This window comes from Schistocerca nitens, chromosome 1 (genome assembly GCF_023898315.1).
Source record: "Schistocerca nitens isolate TAMUIC-IGC-003100 chromosome 1, iqSchNite1.1, whole genome shotgun sequence".
NCBI classification, from domain to species: domain Eukaryota; kingdom Metazoa; phylum Arthropoda; class Insecta; order Orthoptera; family Acrididae; genus Schistocerca; species Schistocerca nitens.
In genome coordinates this window covers 500,083,835-500,103,382 of record NC_064614.1, presented here as the reverse complement: position 1 = coordinate 500,103,382, position 19,548 = coordinate 500,083,835, and the positions used below count along the sequence as shown (strand labels likewise).

Here is a 19,548-nt window from a genome sequence, read left to right as displayed (position 1 = left end):
TCTTCAAATACTGTAGCACTGTTTGAAGTTATGCTACCAACCACTGCTTACCTTGAAATCACTGTAATCTATGTCGTGCACAATTTGATGTTAATGACATATTAGGTCACTATCATGGACATACTGTAAACTGTATCGAACATCCTTGAAACAAGCAAACACAGTTTTTGTAACAAGTCCGTCTTATCCTCCCTTGAATATCCATAGTTTTTCTTATGACGAAGAGCAAGCATTGCCTGCAGGGGAGGGACTGTTAAATCTATGTTTTTGGAATCAGCCCCAAGTCACATGCATTGATCAAAAATGATAGTGCATTGAGAATGAATAGTTTCTAGCTGAAATCTAGATCTGCCAATAAAATTTAAAAAGGACGACTGATAGCTGAAATCTATTATTTACACATCAATATAACAGTCGCTGCATACAACAGCCTTCTGAATGGAAGGTAACCTGATACGTATTTTTGCTTCCAGCGTGTTGAATTATGTTTAAAGCTGAACACAGGATTAAGATGGCCTTTAAAGTTGGCTGACAGCTCTAAAGCTTAATCTGACTGTACTATATTACTTAAACTTACGTTTAAAGTGCAGTAGTAAATGGTGGCACTGACAGCACCAAAGATGAAATTGACTGTACAACAGTACTTGTAACATCTATGTATGGTCCATCCAAAGATAATTTACAACTATACAAAATGAAAGTTACATTTTAATCGCCTCTTTTTATGGGTGTGTGCATAGACATCTCATATCTGTACATATCTTCTTATCTTTCAAAAATATGAGTACATCTGTAAAAATTTAAATATTTTTCCTAATACATTAAAAGAAATATATATTCGAAGATGTCTACACAAAAATGCATTCAAATACTGTACTTTAAACATAAGTTTGAGTACGATAGTATAGTCAGATTAATCTTTAGTGCTGTCAACCAGCTTTAATGGCAATCTTTAATGCTGTCAGCCAACTTTAACCAAAAGTCACCATACTGAAAGTAGAACATGTACTTTACGTAATGTCGGTGTTAGTTTCACATATTATCTCAATTTGTATGTGTTACAGTGTATATTCTGATGACGGTCTTGTTCGTTTGAAAAGTGAAAGCAGTCAATAAAAAATATGAAGTCCAACTTGTGGCTGGTTTCAAAAACTTAGTTTTTCTTATGCACTACACAGTCATACTGCTGTGGACTTATTCAAAATCTGCTCATAAGTGGTTTTCTTTCTTTCTTTTTTTTTTCTTTTCTTTTTTTTTCCTTTCCTCTTTTTTTTTTTTTAATGGTCTTCTATGTACGTAATCATGTTTAGTTCCCATTTCTTGGACAGCAACTGTCCTTTAGTATTTTCACTGGAGACAGGATTTGTGGCTCCCTGTCTGACAAGGATGATGAACTACATGACTCTACATCTGTTTCAATGTCACTTTCACTTGCTAAGCATATAACATCGTCATTGTACTCCTCATGTACATTGTCCTCACAGTCGAGGGTATATGACACCACACATTCCACTGACTCATCTTGCAAAAATGCTATTATTTCATCTGCCACTTCTTTCTCACTCTACAAAATTCCTTGGGTTCATTTCTAACTAAAAGTCAACTTCACCAACTATTATTGTGGATATGATGCGGTTTGCTTTGTTTATTGTTCCCATTGCTTTGCTTTGTATCAACACCTCTAGCACTGTAATACTTTTGAGTTACTCGTTGATTAAGCAGTTCAACTACAATCTATAGCCTCAAGCTGTGTTTACTATTGGATGCCTCAAGTCCTGCCCCCTTTTGCCTTCGGCAGACAATATTGTGGCTGCATGGGAGGCAATACATGGGGTGCCAAATGCCGTGAACATCATTGGCTTTGGTGACCTCGTAAGTGGTTCCCTGTAAGGCTAATGGCTACAAGAGTTCAACTGAGCAGACAGACACAAGATTCTACTTTACAAAAGAAAAAATACAGTCAGCCGAAGTCCTGTGGAGCACATACCTTCAGACCAAATTCTGAAAGACATGATGACAAAACAGTGGCAAAGCCTTGCCATTATCTTCTGCTACAAGTTTTTGTACTAAAAATATAGTGGAGCCTTCTCCCCCCTTCTTTTTGCTAGGTCATGATTGTAGTGGGGGTGCATGAATCTAGAACATACGAGGGCTGTTCAAAAAGTAAGGTAACTTTTCAAATTGCGCGATCACCTTACATTCGATTATCGATCTTTTTTTGTTATGATGATACACATGTCCCGAACATATTTTCACAGTTTAAAGTGCACAGCGTACTTCGTCTGTTTTTGATGCAAAGAAAAGTTCGACGTGTTTTATTGTGCTCGGCAATTTACGATTATTATTTTTAAAAAATGGAGCAAAGAATACGCATCAAATTTTGTGTGAAAAATGGAATCGAGTGCTCTAAAACACTTGAAATGCTGAAGTGGCAAACAGTGAGTTTGCTCTAACTAAAAAAAATGTTTACAAGTTGCAAAAGATCTTCACAATGGCCGAGAAGATGGCAATTACGAACCTTGCTCTAAATGCCCCTAGCACATCAACAACAGATGATAATGTCGAAACGCTGAAGAAAATTGTTTTAAAAAATTGTAAAATTACCATAAGAGAAGTTGCTGAGGATGTTGGCATATCAATCGGCTCATGTCATGCAATTTTTTCGGATGTTTTGGGCATGAAACGTGCATCAGCAAAGTTTGTTGGAAAACTGCTCAATTTTGACAAGAAGAACCGTCGCATGAGCATCTCTCAGGAGCTCCTGAATGATATCAATGATGATACCGATTTGCTCAAAATGGTCATAGCTGGTGACAAAACATGGGTTTATGATTATGATGTTGAAACCAAAGCCCAGTCATCCCAAAGTAAGCATCGCGAGAGCCAAGACCGAAAAAAGCACACCAAGTTCAATCAAAAGTCAAAATTTTGCTCTCTGTTTTTTTCAATTACTGTGGCACAGTGCACCACGAATTTTTGCTTCAAGGTCATACGGTAAATAAGGAATATTACCTTGATGTTATGTGGCATTTGCAAGAAGCAATATGCAAAAAAGTACGGAATTGTGGAAAAACAATTCATGGCTTTTGCATCACGCCTCTCTTGTTAAATAATATTTTGCATTTGGAGAAAAGAGAACCACTTGCATGAATATCAAGAGCTCAGATGGAAACCCAGTTCTAAGCAAAGAAGGGAAAGCAGAAAGAGGGTCTATACAGGCGCGATGTTCTTGAGGACAATATCATGGAAATGGAAGAGGATGTAGATGAAGATGAAATGGGAGATATGATACTGCACGAAGAGTTTGACAGAGCACTGAAAGACCTAAGTCGAAACAAGGCCCCGGGAGTAGATAACATTCCATTAGAACTACTGACAGCCTTGGGAGAGCCAGTCCTGACAAAACTCTACCATCTGGTGAGCAAGATGTATGAGACAGCCGAATTTCCCTCAGACTTCAAGAAGTATGTAATAATTCCAATCCCGAAGAAAGTAGGTGTTGACAGATGTGAAAATTACCAAACTATCAGTTTAATAAGTCACAGCTGCAAAATACTAACGCGAATTCTTTACAGACGAATGGAAAAACTGGTAGAAGCCGACCTCGGGGAAGATCAGTTTGGATTCCGTAGAAATGTTGGAACACGTGAGGCAATACTGACCCTACGACTTATCTTAGAAGAAAGATTAAGGAAAGGCAAACCTACATTTCTAGCATTTGTAGACTTAGAGAAAGCTTTTGACAATGTTGACTGGAATACTTTCTTTCAAATTCAGAAGGTGGCAGGGGTAAAATACAGCGAGTGAAAGGCTATTTACAATTTGTACAGAAACCAGATGGCAGTTTTAAGAGTCGAGGGACATGAAAGGGAAGCAGTAGTTGGGAAGGGTGTGAGACAGGGTTGTAGCCTCTCCCCGATGCTATTCAATCTGTATATTGAGCAAGCAGTAACGGAAACAAATGAGGTTTGCCGATGACATTGTAATTCTGTCACAAACAGCAAAGGACTTGGAAGAGCAGTTGAACGGAATGGACAGTGTCTTGAAAGGAGGGTATAAGATGAACATGAACAAAAGCAAAACAAGGATAATGGAATGTAGTCGAATTAAGCCGGGTGATGCTGAGGGAATTAGATTAGGAAATGAGACACTTAAAGTAGTTTTGCTATTTGGGGAGCAAAATAACTGATGATGGTCGAAGTAGAGAGGATATAAAATGTAGACTGGCAATGGCAAGGAAAGCATTTCTGAATACGAGAAATCTGTTAACATCGAGTATTGATTTACGTGTTAGTAAGTCGTTTCTGAAAGTATTTGTGTGGAGTGTAGCCATGTATGGAAGTGAAACGTGGACGATAAATAGTTTAGACAAGAAGAGAATAGAAGCTTTCGAAATGTGGTGCTACAGAAGAATGCTGATGATTAGATGGGTAGATCACATAACTAATGAGGAGGTATTGAATAGAATTGGGGAGAAGAGGAGTTTGTGGCACAACTTGACTAGAAGAAGGGACCGGTTGGTAGGACATGTTCTGAGGCATCAAGGGATCACCAATTTGGTACTGGAGGGCAGCTTGGAGGGTAAAAATCGTAGAGGGAGACCAGGAGATGAATACACTAAGCAGATTCGGAAGGATGTAGGCTGCAGTAGGTACTGGGAGATGAAGAAGCTTGCACGGGATAGAGTAGCATGGAGAGCTGCATCAAACCAGTCTCAGGGCTGAAGACCACAACAACAACAACAACAACAACATGGGTAACCATGGACACTATATGATTTTTTCCACGTGATACTGCACTTAAGTTCAGGTAAGAGCTCTTACCTTGTTAAAGTGTGTATAACATACCTTGTTGTTCCAATCAGATACCACCAGCAAATTACTCTGCTAACAATTTTCCAGTGTAACTGCAATATCCTTAGGATACCATATACACTAATACGACACAAAAGTGCTCCACTGGAAGCACGATTATGTCCGCTGCCTTCATTGTTAAAGTTGTCAGTCACATTGGACCAGCAGAATATTTGTTTACCAGGTGCCATAAGGTGATAACAGTACATGGTGATATATCCTGAACTGGGAGTGCTTAAAAATAGCCTGCTGAAAAGCATAGGATTCAACATTGTGCCACAGATTTGGATACACATACAAGAGGCGGTCACCTGCTGTAAAATGATCAGGATATGGATTATATGTAGGACAATTCCTGTGGCTCACTCACTTCCAGTTGTACATTAGTTCCACTGTCCTTATCTACACAGTGCTTTACAATACTGGACTTCCCTTACTCTATGGACTTTTAATCTAGAATGTGTATAGGTGCCTTGTGAGTAGTTAAACTTCTATCAAGTGCAGACACAAAAGAGAGAACTTGGAACTGAAGGACTTAACACTTGCATAGCATATCCATCATTTTTTTAACTCCTTTGACAATAAGAGGAATACCATTAGCAGTAGCTGGCACTGTTGTTGCAGGAACAATGCATGTTACTGAACTCTGTATTGCCTTCAGTTTTCTCCCAATTCCGTGAGGTGAAAGAACAATGGGCCATATATACACTATGCATCAGCTGTAACAACAATTTAAGGCTCCCCAAGTACTATTTGCATACTCCAAACAGACACTTGGCATGGCAGCTGTAGGAGCGGCCATAAGGTATTTCCCATTTACAGTTGTCCCCCCAGCCACCACGTCAATTATCAGCTTGGACTCCGCAAATAATACTGTATCATTGCTCATAATGTTAACATCTTTTTCTGTAGTACCCCGTGAAAGTTTTTCTGTTATAACACTTGGCTCACACAAAAGTTGTAAAAATTAACCAGTGTAGTAACTAAAAACATTGGTATCACACGAAGGACTTGAGAGTAGTGTGAAATTTATAAGAGATAACGATGCATGTACGTGCTTTGTATTTATTTCACGGAAACATGCAAACAAAAGCTCAGAAACAAAATACAGAAAAAGGGCACAATAATGAAGCTGTTTGGAGTGAGACATACATTCATTAAATAGTAAATACAATAATCCAGAACTAAAATATTCCAGTACAGAAAAGAAACTATGATCTGAAGTCGCTGTCATGAAAGCTGCATAAATAGAACAAATAAGGTTACATGCTTCAAGAATACAGTTAATACATCATACACTGCTATATAAAATAAAATGAAAATGAGGTAAGAGTTGAAAAACACATAACAGATTTCCAGAATGAAATTTTCACTCTGGAGCGGAGTGTGCGCCGATACGAAACTTCCTGGAAGATTAAAACTGTGTTCCGGACCGAGACTTGAACTCAGGACCTTTGCCTTTCGCGGGCAAGTGCTCTACCAACTGAGCTACCGAAGCACGACTCGTGCCCAGTCCTCACAGCTTTACTTCCGCCAATACCTCGTCTCCTACCTTCCAAACTTCACAGAAGCTCTCCTGCGAAACTTGCAGAACTAGCACTCCTGGAAGAAAGGATATTGCGGAGACATGGCTTTACCACAGACTGGGTGCTGTTTCAAGAATGAAATTTTAGCTCTGCAGCAGAGTGTGCACTGATATGAAACTTCCTGGTGGATTAGAACTGTGTGCCGGACCAAGACCCAAACTCAGGATCTTTGCCTTTCGCAGGCAAAGGTCCCGAGTTCGAGCCTCGGTCCGGCACACAGTTTTAATCTGCCAGGAAGTTCACAAAACAGATTTGAATCATTGAAGCATAAGATGACTTTTCTCTCCAAAAGAAAATTAATTATGTAATTTCTGTAAGTAGCAAATACAAAATTCATGCCAACAAGGAATGGGAAAACCCATCTAGCCATAACAAAGGCAACAGTAGGGACCATCAAGAAATGGAATGCAATAAACAGACTTAAGGCACAGGAGAATAATTTAGATGAAACCAGTAACAAGAGCAGTTATATTTTGACATACACAAGATTGCCTTGGGTGTGGCATAGCTAGAAATATTGCACAAACTGATCAGGCGATATCTCATACCCCGATACCTGGACACCAGTTGCATATTCAGGAGGATAACACACCCTCCAATTACTCAGAATTCTGTCATATTAATTAAATGAATGCTGAATGAAAACTAAGCTGCTTTTTCTGGACACCAAAGCCCCATAACTTCAATCCTGTTGAGTATTTCTGGAATGCTGTCAAGAATATTTGTTCTCTGAGCAAGTTCCAAGGGTTGAGGGTGTCCTCAATCAGTCTGTACCACAATTTTCATGCTCAACACATGCCTCGATAGTTACTGATATTAAAAAAAAAACCTTATACTGTCTGGGAGATTTCTGTAATTCAACTGCAAATTTATCACAACATTCACTGTTAACAATAAAATAAATGCAAAATATTTGACTTTTTATAATGATCTCAACACTTCATTTGTTCCTTAATTTATGGCACACATAGCTAATTAACTAAAACTCTTTCAAAAATTTATCTTAAATGTGGCTTCACACTCTCGAACTGCAAAAGTTCCAGAAAATGTGTCGTAAAAGGTAAAAACGAGATTAAAAAGCCGAAGATGAATCAGATCCTCCTTTCTTCTTCTTCTTCTTCTTCTTCTTCTTCTTCTTCTTCAGTGTATCTGTCTTGTGACAGGATTCAACTACAGGCTCCCAACCATGTCCTGTTCTGAGTGTCTTCCTCCTCCTATTTGTATGTTCATCTTCAAAATGTAGACCATCGTTCCGATTCTCTTCCTAACTCTTTCTCTCATTCTTTCCACTTTTTCCTCTATTATTCTGTGTTGCAGACAGTTTCTATACAGTACATGTCACACCAATATTTTTTCACTTCCTGATCACTTCCAATAATCTTCTTTCTTCCCCTATTTTCTTCGTTACTTCTTCATTCCCAAATCAGATCCTCCGCACCCACATTTCGAAACTATCTAAATATCTTTCTTCTTTCTTTTTTTTTGTCCATGATTCATCGCTTATCATCACTATACTTCAGACATAACACTTAGCAAATCTTTTTCTCAGTGCCATTTGACTTCCAGCTGATAATAGTTGCTTTACCTTTTCATATGCTCTTCACCATCCATGTCTTTATTCTTCTGTACAGTTTCCATTTCCCGTATAACAAACTTCAGTAATACAGAAAGGATTTCATGTGTTCTATCTTTTTTCCGTTTTTTCCATAAAAGAATATATTAATAGGCACTTCTTTCTTGCTTATTCTCATCACTTTTGTCTTTTCTATATTTATCTTCATTCCATACTCCTCAACCCCTTCTAGCAATACTCTTCAGCACCTGTTGTACTTACAAACATGCATACTCTGCAAGCCACCATATGGTGCAAGCCGGGGAGGGGGGGGGGGTTACATTGTACTGCTATTAGTGATTTCTTTTCTTGTTCCACTTACAGACAGAGTGAGGGAAAAAAGACTGTCTACGAGGTCTGTACAAAAAAATTCTGGAACTTTATCCACAAAATATTTTCAACGCTTAACTTTTACTTAATGCACATGGTCTCCTTCATAATACTCTCCTCCACAATTGATACACCACTCCCAATGCCATTTCCACTTCTGGAAGCAGTCTTGGTATGCTTCTTGGTGGATCACATGAAGCGCCATCTGCGAATTTTCTTTTATCTGATCTATCATGCCAAGCATCATCCTTTCAATGGTATTTTCAACTTCGGAAATAAAAAAGTACATATGGGCCAGGTCTGGAGAGTACAGATGAGGTAGCACACTGAATTTGTTTTTTGTGCCATAATCATGCACCAACAGGGATGAATGTGCAGGTGTGTTATCGTGTGCCTCGCCACATTTCAGGCTGTTTTCTACTCACATTTTCTCGCAGGCGTTGCAACACATTTCGATAGTACCGTCAATTAACAGTTAGTCCCTTTGGCATAAATTCACGATGAACTAATCCTTCAAACTCAAAGAAAACTATCAGCATGGCTTTGACATTTGACCAGACCTGATGAGCTTTCTTTGGTCATGAAGAACCTTTCCCAACCCATCGTGAAATTGAACCTAGGTCTCAACATCATAACGGTAGACCCACATACCATCACCAGTAATGATCCTCTTAAGGAGGGCCTCATTCTCATTTGCGAGATCCAAAAGCTCTTCAAAGGGTGCTAGGTGATCTGGGCCTGACTCATGAGCCGTGGGACGAACTTGGCGGCAACACAATGCATTCCAAGATGCTGTGTCAGAATTTCAGGATATGATCCAACTGAAATGTTACATTCTTCTGCATCCTCTCTGACAGTCAGTCTTTGATTGGCATACACACTTTCACTGACTTCCTGACATAAGCATCCAGCCATTTTTAAACTGTGTAAACCATTCGTAACACCAAGTTCAGCTTACGCATTCATCACCGTAAGCTTTCTGCATCATTTGGTGTGCATCTGTACAGGTTTTCTTGAATTCCACACAAAATTTAATGCAGATGTTTTGCTCCTCTGACTCTGCGATCTCAAAGTTTGCAAACTGTGCGAAACAACTACTTAATACAGCACTGAACAATAACTAACAGACATACAACAATGACACCTTCAGCAGTTACACATTAAATACAGCCATGTACGGGTGTGCCAACTGCATTTCACTCGAGCACACCATTGACACAAAATTACGAATGTTTCGGAATTTTTTGAACAGATCTCCTATATGCCCCATATCTTTGTGGTCTTTACCTAAAACGTATGTTGGCAGTGGTAGAATAGTTCTGTAGTCAACATGAAATGCTGAAATTTTCTCAATAGTTTTCAAGAAAAAAATGTCATTCTCCCTCCAGGACTGTGATTTCCGTTCAGCAACCATCTCCATAATGCCTGCATATCGACAGAACCTAATGGTAACATATCTAGCAGCTTCCCACTGAACTGTTTTGATGTCATCCTTTATTCCAGTCTAACCCACGACAAGACCTGCCGTAAGGCACAATACCATACTACTACTACTACTACTTTTTCCCAACCTGGTGGATATTCCAAACGCTCAAGTAGTACTCAACAAAGGGTCACAGTAGTGTTCTATAAGTGGTTTGCTTTACAGATGAACCACACTTTCCTACAATTCTCCCATTCACCCTCCCTACTACAATCCTTACATGCTCGTTCCGTTTCATATCCCTTTGCAAAGTTTTGCCTACATACTTAATCGACATGATTGTGTCCAGCAGGACACTACTAACGCTGTATTCGAACATTATGGGATTGTTTTTCCTTCTCATCTGCATTAACTTACATTTTCATCATGTCAACTATACATTTCATTTAAGTCATCTTGTATCCTCCAACAGTCATTCAATATGACACCTTCCCTTACACCACAGCATCATCAGCAAAAAAAACCACCAATTGTTGCTAACCCTCTCCATCAGATCATTTATGTACCTCTATACAAAGACTGATATCATGATCACTAATCCCTGTTCTTACACTGACACCACTGATAAGGTCATGCTATTTGTAGCTACAAGGTCTAAACATTGCCTTTGCGTGTGGGCCGTCAAACCAGCTGCTCAAGACAGTTTTTTGAAAACTGTGTTCAAAAGTACTTTGCAAGACGATCTGTCAGTACCTTCTGCAATGAATCCATATATGTCCCAATCGCTCCAATTAATACTGCATGGTCTGGGTATTTCTGCACTACTGAGCATACACTTTTTTGAATGAATCTAAAACTGTCACAGCGGAATTGTGTGACTAGAAAAAACATCCAACAATAACTTGATTTCACATAGACCTGTTACGCACGCCCTCCTCTTCTGATTCTACCAGTACCGCTACATCATCTGCGTATTTTATAGTCTTTATACAATGGGAAATCCAGGATGGAATCTAACAATAATGTGAAAAGGAAAGTTGCTACCCACCATATAGTGGAGACACCGAGTCGTAGATAGGCACAACAAAAAGACTGTCACAAATAAGCTTTTGGCCAACAGGGCCTTTGTCAAAAATATACAAAACACACACACACACACACACACACACACACACACACACACACACAGGTGCACGCGCGTGCATACGCCCACGCAGCTCTCACACGCATAACTGCCCACTATGGCGGCTGAAGCCACAATGTGAGCAGCATCAGCAGCAGTGCACGATGGGTGTGGCAACTGGGTGGGGGTAAGGAGGAGGCTGGGGCAGGGAGGGGGAGGTGTAGTACATTAGGAGTGGGAGACAGTGAACTGCTGCTGGGGACCACGCAGAGGTGAGGTGGAGAGTGGGTAGGGCAGCTAGGTGTAGATGTAGTCAGGAAGGCAGGGGAGAGATGTGCAGGAGAGGGGTGGGAGTGTAACAGAAAAGGAGAGAAGTAAAAACACTGGTGTGACAGTGGAATGAGGGGTGTGTAGTGCTGGAATGGGAACAGGGAGGGGCTGGACGGCTGAGGACAATGACTAAGTCATGACTTCATTAGTCATTATCCTCACCCATCCATATTCACACTCCAGCACTACACAGCCCTCATTCCACCATCGCACCCAGTGTTTTTACTTCTCTCCTTTTCCACTACCCCCCCACCCCGTCTCCCCCACCTCTGTCTAACATCCTGACTGCACCTAGCTGCCCTACCCTCTCTCCACCTCGTCCCTGCATGCTCTCCAGTAATACTTCACTGTCCCCCACCCCTACCCAACTATCCCTCCACCTCCCCACCCCATCCTCCTCCTTACTCCCACCCAGTTGCCACTCCTATCATGCACTGCTGATGACGCTGCTCGCAGTGTGGCTTCAGCTGCCAGAGAGTGCAGTTATGTGTGCGGGAGTTACGTTTGCGCGTGCGCGCGCGTGTGTGTGTGTGTGTGTGTGTGTGTGTGTGTGAGATCCACTTTCAACAAAGGTTTTGTTGGCTGAAAGCTTATTTGTGACAGTCCTTTTGTAGTGCCTAACTGCAACAATATTATGGAAATGGAAGAGGATGTAGATGAAGATGAAATGGGAGATAACGATACTGCGTGAAGAGTTTGACAGAGCACTGAAAGACCTGAGTCGAAACAAGGCCCCCGGAGTAGACAACATTCCATTGGAACTACTGACGGCCTTGGGAGAGCCAGTCCTGACAAAACTCTACCATCTGGTGAGCAAGATGTATGAGACAGGTGAAATACCCTCAGACTTCAAGAAGAATATAATAATTCCAATCCCAAAGAAAGCAGGTGTTGACAGATGTGAAAATTACCGGACAATCAGTTTAATAAGCCACAGCTGCAAAATACTAACACGAATTCTTTACAGACGAATGGAAAAACTAGTAGAAGCCGGCCTCGGGGAAGATCAGTTTGGATTCCGTAGAAATATTGGAACACGTGAGGCAATACTGACCTTACGACTTACCTTAGAAGAAAGATTAAGGAAAGGCAAACCTACGTTTCTAGCATTCGTAGACTTAGAGAAAGCTTTTGACAATGTTGACTGGAATACTCTCTTTCAAATTCTAAAGGTGGCAGGGGTAAAATACAGGGAGCGAAAGGCTATTTACAATTTGTACAGAAACCAGGTGGCAGTTATAAGAGTCGAGGGACATGAAAGAGAAGCAGCGGTTGGGAAGGGAGTAAGACAGGGTTGTAGCCTCTCCCCGATGTTATTCAATCTGTATATTGAGCAAGCAGTAAAGGAAACAAAAGAAAAATTTGGAGTAGGTATTAAAATCCATGGAGAAGAAATAAAAACTTTGAAGTTTGCCGATGACATTGTAATTCTGTCAGAGACAGCAAAGGACTTGGGAAGAGCAGTTGAACGGAATGGACAGTGTCTTGAAAGGAGGATATAAGATGAACATCAACAAAAGCAAAACATGGATAATGGAATGTAGTCCAATTAAGTCGGGTGATGCTGAGGAAATTAGATTAGGAAATGAGAAGCTTAAAGTAGTAAAGGAGTTTTGCTATTTGGGGAGCAAAATAACTGATGATGGTCGAAGTAGAGAGGATATAAAATGTAGACTGGCAATGGCAAGGAAAGCATTTCTGAAGAAGAGAAATTTGATAACATCTAGTATAGACTTAAGTGTCAGGAAGTCATTTCTGAAAGTATTTGTATGGAGTGTAGCCATGTATGGAAGTGAAACATGGATGGTAAATAGTTTGGACAAGAAGAGAATAGAAGCTTTCGAAATGTGGTGCTACAGAAGAATGCTGAAGATTAGATGGGTAGATCACATAACTAATGAGGAAGTATTGAATAGGATTGGGGAGAAGAGAAGTTTGTGGCACAACTTGACCAGAAGAAGGGATCGGTTGGTAGGACATGTTCTGAGGCATCAAGGGATCACCAATTTAGTATTGGAGGGCAGCGTGGAGGGTAAAAATCGTAGAGGGAGACCAAGAGATCAGTACACTAAGCAGATTCAGAAGGATGTAGGTTGCAGTAGGTACTGGGAGATGAAGAAGCTTGCACAGGATAGAGTAGCATGGAGAGCTGCATCAAACCAGTCTCAGGACTGAAGACCACAACAACAATAACAACAACAACAACTGCAACTCAGCATCTCCTCTATATGGTATCAACTTTCCTTTTCATATTTTTGTTTTATAGCCTTTACCCTTTCTCCTTCGGTTATAATACCTGTGTCCTCTATGATACTACACACCAACACTTCTCCATATGCACTGAATAGCTTCAGTAACAGTGATCATCCTTGCCTTACACCCCTACCAATGGTCATCTCTCCTGTCTCCACAATCCCTCCTCTTATTGTTACTCTTTATTAATATTTTATCATTCCAGTCTAGTCCAACATCTTTTAAAATCTTCAGTCATATACTCTAGTTGACTATTGAATGCCTTCTCCCAGCTGATTAAAAATGAATATACATTACCTTGTTCACTCCAGTCATCTTCGGATAATCAATAGCATCTCTTGTTCCTTATACTGTTTTGTGACCGAACTGGTCTTCCCCACATTTTAATCTGTTTCCCTTTCAGTTATCCTTAGTATGACTCTTGTTCCAGCCTGTGTAACATGGCTGATAAAACTGTCTGTCCTTCAGTCTTTGCATTCTTTTGCATTGCACACTGCACTTTTTAGGTAATGACACTACAATGATCTAAAGTATATCTTTCACTACCTCAGCCAGTCTGGAAATTGCATTTCAACCTAAGACTTTCAGTGCCTCAGATAGTAGACTGTCACAGACCAATGGTTTCTTTTCCTGCAGTTCTGAACTGCTTTCTCCAATGTCCATTTGAATATCTTAGTACCCCAGTTTTCTTCATTCTATTCCCCTTCATCTTCCAAATACTCGCACAAAATTCCCCAGTAACTGAGTGCTGAATCAGATGAAAATGAAAGATCGTTCTGAACAGTTGCTTGTGAAGCCAAAGCTGAATGATCTGTAACAAGAACTAAGTCTTATGCTAATAGACAGTATAATTGGTGCACTAGTTAAAAGCCTTTCATTATTCTTAGGAAAGGGAAATGTTAAAGAGACTTGGTAACGTTTCAGTACAAAATTAATAAGATGGCTTTGCATATTTGTTATTTTACACACACACACATGAGAGAGGTGATTAATGTCCCATTTACACCAGGGCAGTGAGACACACAGAAGACCATCAGAAAGGTAAGAGAATGACAACCGACAGAGACACTTTTGAAAGTAGCATCTTAATAACTGCCTACTGAGTTTTAGGGAACATATGGAAAACTTGTGGTAGGAGGGCCTGACAGGGATTTGAACCCATTTCTATTACACACAAGTAATCTCTTAAGTGTTGTGCAATTTTTTTATCATGTTACAAATATGTATGTTTACTTGTCAGTATCCATGGTACACCAAGAGAGTAAAATCATGTATGTTTATGCTATTTACAACAATTTTATTCTAAAATTATCATTCAGTGGAATTAAATTGCATAGTTAAGTTCATTATTCCAACTGTGACCAACAAGTGTAAACCAAAACAAAAAAATACCTGTATGATATCACTACTAAACAACTGGTTGCATATTGGACACGATATTTTTGGACTTTCATTGTCTTCCACATTCTTAATGGCTGGAGGGCATGGTGCTGGACTTCGAGAAGCATTAGAAAGCTGAAAAAAAAACAGTTATTAATAAATTTGTAGAAATTAATAAGTATAATAATAATAATAATAATAATAAAGAAGCCTCAGGCAAGCGCCGTCAAGGTCAGGGACGACGCTTGAACCCTATGCCCGACCACAATGGTAACGACACTGCTAGCCAACTGGAAAATGATTTAAATGCAAATAGAGGTGTTTTGCAGGATATGCTTCCTGCAACCACCCTAGAAGGAAAACAAAGACAGAGGATGAGATGGTCAGATGAAGTTAATCGACATCACATCTTCTGCTATTACCAAGCAACAAACCTAGGAACCAACACAACTGGATACAGATCACAAGTATACACAACATTTATTACCAGATACCTAGAATTAAAATTTTTAACAGAACAACGACTAGCTGATCAGATCCGTATAATAATCAAAAATAACAGGATACCCCAGTCAGAATTAGTAAACATCAAACAACAAGTACAACAAATACTGGAACAAAATAATGTGCAATCAGAAGAGGAAGAAAATACAGTAATGGACTCAAACATCCCAGAGAAAACAAACAAAGAACAACACACATCAATTAAACAATCAGAGGAAAACGAAATCTTAAGACAGCCACCAGAACAAGCACAAATAGAACACGAAGTGACACACATGTTAGATATAAAAGAAAAATTTCAGCTGACATATATAGAATACAAAGACACCAATACAGACATTACACTATTCGTGCATAGACCGCCAAATAACTCACAAGTCGAAACAATAATAAAAACTATCAACACAATCATACACAACAAAATAAATGAAAACACAACTATGGAAGAGTTACAACTACTGGTTTATATAGGAGCACTCACTACACTAAATATACACACTAGGCAGAGATCAGAACCAACCAACACACAGAAGAAACCCATAAAACCAGCATGGCAACACAGGCTACAGATCAGAATAGAAAAACTGAAAAAAGACATCGGACAGCTAACACAATTTATAAGAAATGAAATGTCAGACAAAAAACGAAAAAGGTTAGGTAAAATCTCACAACAAGAAGTGATAGAGCAATTAGATGAAAAGAAGCAGAAATTACAAGCATTGGCCAAACGACTTAGAAGATACAAAAAAAGTGAAAATAGAAGGAAACAAAACCAAACATTCAACACAAACCAAAAGAAATTTTACCAGACAGTAGATAACACACACATTAAAATAGACAATCCACCAAACATAACAGACATGGGACACTTCTGGAGCAACATATGGTCAAACCCGGTACAACATAACAGGCATGCACGGCGGATACAAGCAGAAACAGACACATACAAGATGATACCACAAATGCCTGAAGTGATAATTTTGCAACATGAAGTCACCCAAGCAATTAATTCTACGCACAATTGGAAAGCCCCTGGAAAAGATAACATAGCAAATTTCTGGCTAAAGAAGTTCACCTCAACACATTCACATCTAACTAAATTATTTAACATATATCTAAAAAGAAAGATGATGAGACTTACCAAACAAAAGCGCTGGCAGGTCGATAGACACACAAACAAACACAAATATACACACAAAATTCAAGCTTTCGCAACAAACTGTTGCCTCATCAGGAAAGAGGGAAGGAGAGGGAAAGACGAAAGGATGTGGGTTTTAAGGGAGAGGGTAAGGAGTCATTCCAATCCCGGGAGCGGAAAGACTTACCTTAGGGGGAAAAAAGGACAGGTATACACTCGCACACACACACATATCCATCCACACATACAGACACAAGCAGACCGGTCTTTAAATATGTCTGCTTGTGTCTGTATGTGTGGATGGATATGTGTGTGTGTGTGCGAGTGTATACCTGTCCTTTTTTCCCCCTAAGGTAAGTCTTTCCGCTCCCGGGATTGGAATGACTCCTTACCCTCTCCCTTAAAACCCACATCCTTTCGTCTTTCCCTCTCCTTCCCTCTTTCCTGATGAGGCAACAGTTTGTTGCGAAAGCTTGAATTTTGTGTGTATATTTGTGTTTGTTTGTGTGTCTATCGACCTGCCAGCGCTTTTGTTTGGTAAGTCTCATCATCTTTCTTTTTAGATATATTTTTTCCACGTGGAATGTTTCCCTCTGTTATAAATTATTTAACAGTTACATTGCAGACCCATACACATTCCCTGATACACTTACACAAGGAATAACTTATCTGAAACCTAAAGATCAAGCAGACACAGCGAACCCAGCTAAATATTGCCCCATAACATGCCTACCAACAATATACAAAATATTAACTTCAGTCATTACACAGAAATTAATGACGCACACAACACAGAACAAAATTATAAATGAAGAACAAAAAGTCTGTTGCAAAGGAGCACGAGGATGTAAAGAGCAACTGATAATAGATGCAGAGGTGACATATCAAGCTAAAACTAAACAAAGGTCGCTACACTACGCATACATTGATTACCGAAAAGCTTTTGATAGTGTACCCCCCTCATGGTTACTACAAATATTGGAAAGATCCTAAATTGATACAGTTCCTAAACATAGTAATGAAAAATTGGAAAACCACACTTAATATCCAAACAAAGTCAAATAATATCACATCACAGCCAATACAGATTAAGCGTGGAATATACCAAGGAGACTCATTAAGTCCTTTCTGGTTCTGCCTTGCTCTGAACCCACTATCCAACATGCTAAATAATACAAATTATGGATACAATGTTACTGTAACATACCCACACAAAATCACACATTTGCTATACATGGATGATCTAAAACTACTGGCAGCAACATATCAACAACTCAACCAATTACTAAAGATAACAGAAGTATTCAGCAATGATATAAATATGGCTTTTGGAACAGACAAATGTAAGAAAAATAGCATAGTCAAGGGGAAAACACACTAAACAGGAAGATTACATATTGGATAACAACAGCGACTGCATAGAAGCGATGGAAAAAACAGATGCCTATAAATATCTAGGATACAGACAAAAAATAGGAATAGATAATACAAATATTAAAGTTGAACTAAAAGAAAAATACAGACAAAGACTAACAAAAATACTGAAAACAGAATTGACAGCAAGAAACAAGACAAAAGCTATAAATACTTATGCTACACCAATATTGACCTACTCATTTGGAGTAGTGAAATGGAGTAACACAGACCTAGAAGCACTCAATACACTTACATGATCACAATGCCACAAATATAGAATACATCACATACATTCAGCAACAGAAAGATTCACATTAAGCAGAAAGGAAGGAGGAAGGGGATTTATCGACATAAAAAACCTACATTATGGACAGGTAGACAATTTAAGAAAATTCTTTAGAGAATGAGCAGAAACTAGCAAAATACACAAAGCAATCACTCATATAAATACATCGGCTACACCACTGCAATTTCATAACCACTTCTACAACCCTTTAGATCACATAACATCAACAGATACGAAGAAAGTAAATTGGAAAAAGAAAACACTACATGGCAAGCACCCGTATTCATCTAACACAGCCACACATAGATCAAGACGCATCCAACACATGGCTAAGAAAAGGCAATATATACAGTGAGACAGAAGGATAAATGATTGCAATACAGGATCAAACAATAAACACCAAATGTTACAGCAAGCATATTATTAAAGATCCCAATACCACAACAGATACATGCAGACTTTGCAAACAACAAACAGAAACAGTAGATCACATCACAAGCGGATGTACAATACTAGCAAATACAGAATACCCCAGAAGACACAACAATGTAGCAAAAATAATACATCAACAACTTGCCATACAACATAAACTAATAAAACAACACGTTCCCACATACAAGTATGCATCACAAAATGTACTGGAGAATGATGAATACAAATTATACTGGAACAGAACCATTGTAACAGATAAAACAACACCACTTAGCAAACCTCACATCATACTCACCAATAAAAAGAAGAAATTAACACAACTAATCGAAATATCCATACCCAATACAACAAATATACAGAAGAAAACAGGACAAAAAATTGGAAAATACATCCAACTGGCTGAGGAAGTCAAGGGCATGTGGCATCGGGAGGGAGGGGAGGGGAGGGGAGTACTAATGACATGATGTGTATTTGAAGATGAATAAAATACTTCTCTCAACCAGCAGCGTGTCACTGAGCTCACCAGCCTGTCACTCCACAACTCACAACTGTCCTGGCACTTTCAGAGACCTAGTCTTTAGTTTCACTTGGATGTGATTATTAAAACTCCTTTGTATCGAATATGAGACACAGGACCTTCACCAAGTTTATAAAACTGCCATCATCATAATCAGTTCAAGTATGTTAAAATTAAGACATTAACATTTGGGACCAATTTTTTCACCCTACTAATCCAACCACCAAAACATGAGCTGTAATGGAGATGTTCCCCATGCAGGGTTGGGAAAAGAAACACATTCATAAATATGAAATACTGAACTGCACTCTCTATCATGATAATTGTACTACTAATAGCACTTAAAACTTCTTTGAAAAAAGTCA

The 19,548-nt window shown here is 39.2% G+C and overlaps 1 protein-coding gene across 3 annotated transcripts in view; it reads right to left on the bottom strand.

Moving 5' to 3' along the window:
- LOC126252839 (uncharacterized) overlaps positions 1 to 19,548 on the bottom strand; it is a 111,486-nt gene that overhangs the window by 23,410 nt on the left and 68,528 nt on the right. For all 3 annotated transcript variants that reach the window (XM_049953789.1, XM_049953796.1, XM_049953804.1), the window contains one exon: positions 14,903 to 15,025. In XM_049953789.1, the coding sequence (XP_049809746.1) occupies positions 14,903 to 15,025 (123 nt within the window). The remainder of the gene's footprint in view (positions 1 to 14,902; positions 15,026 to 19,548) is intronic.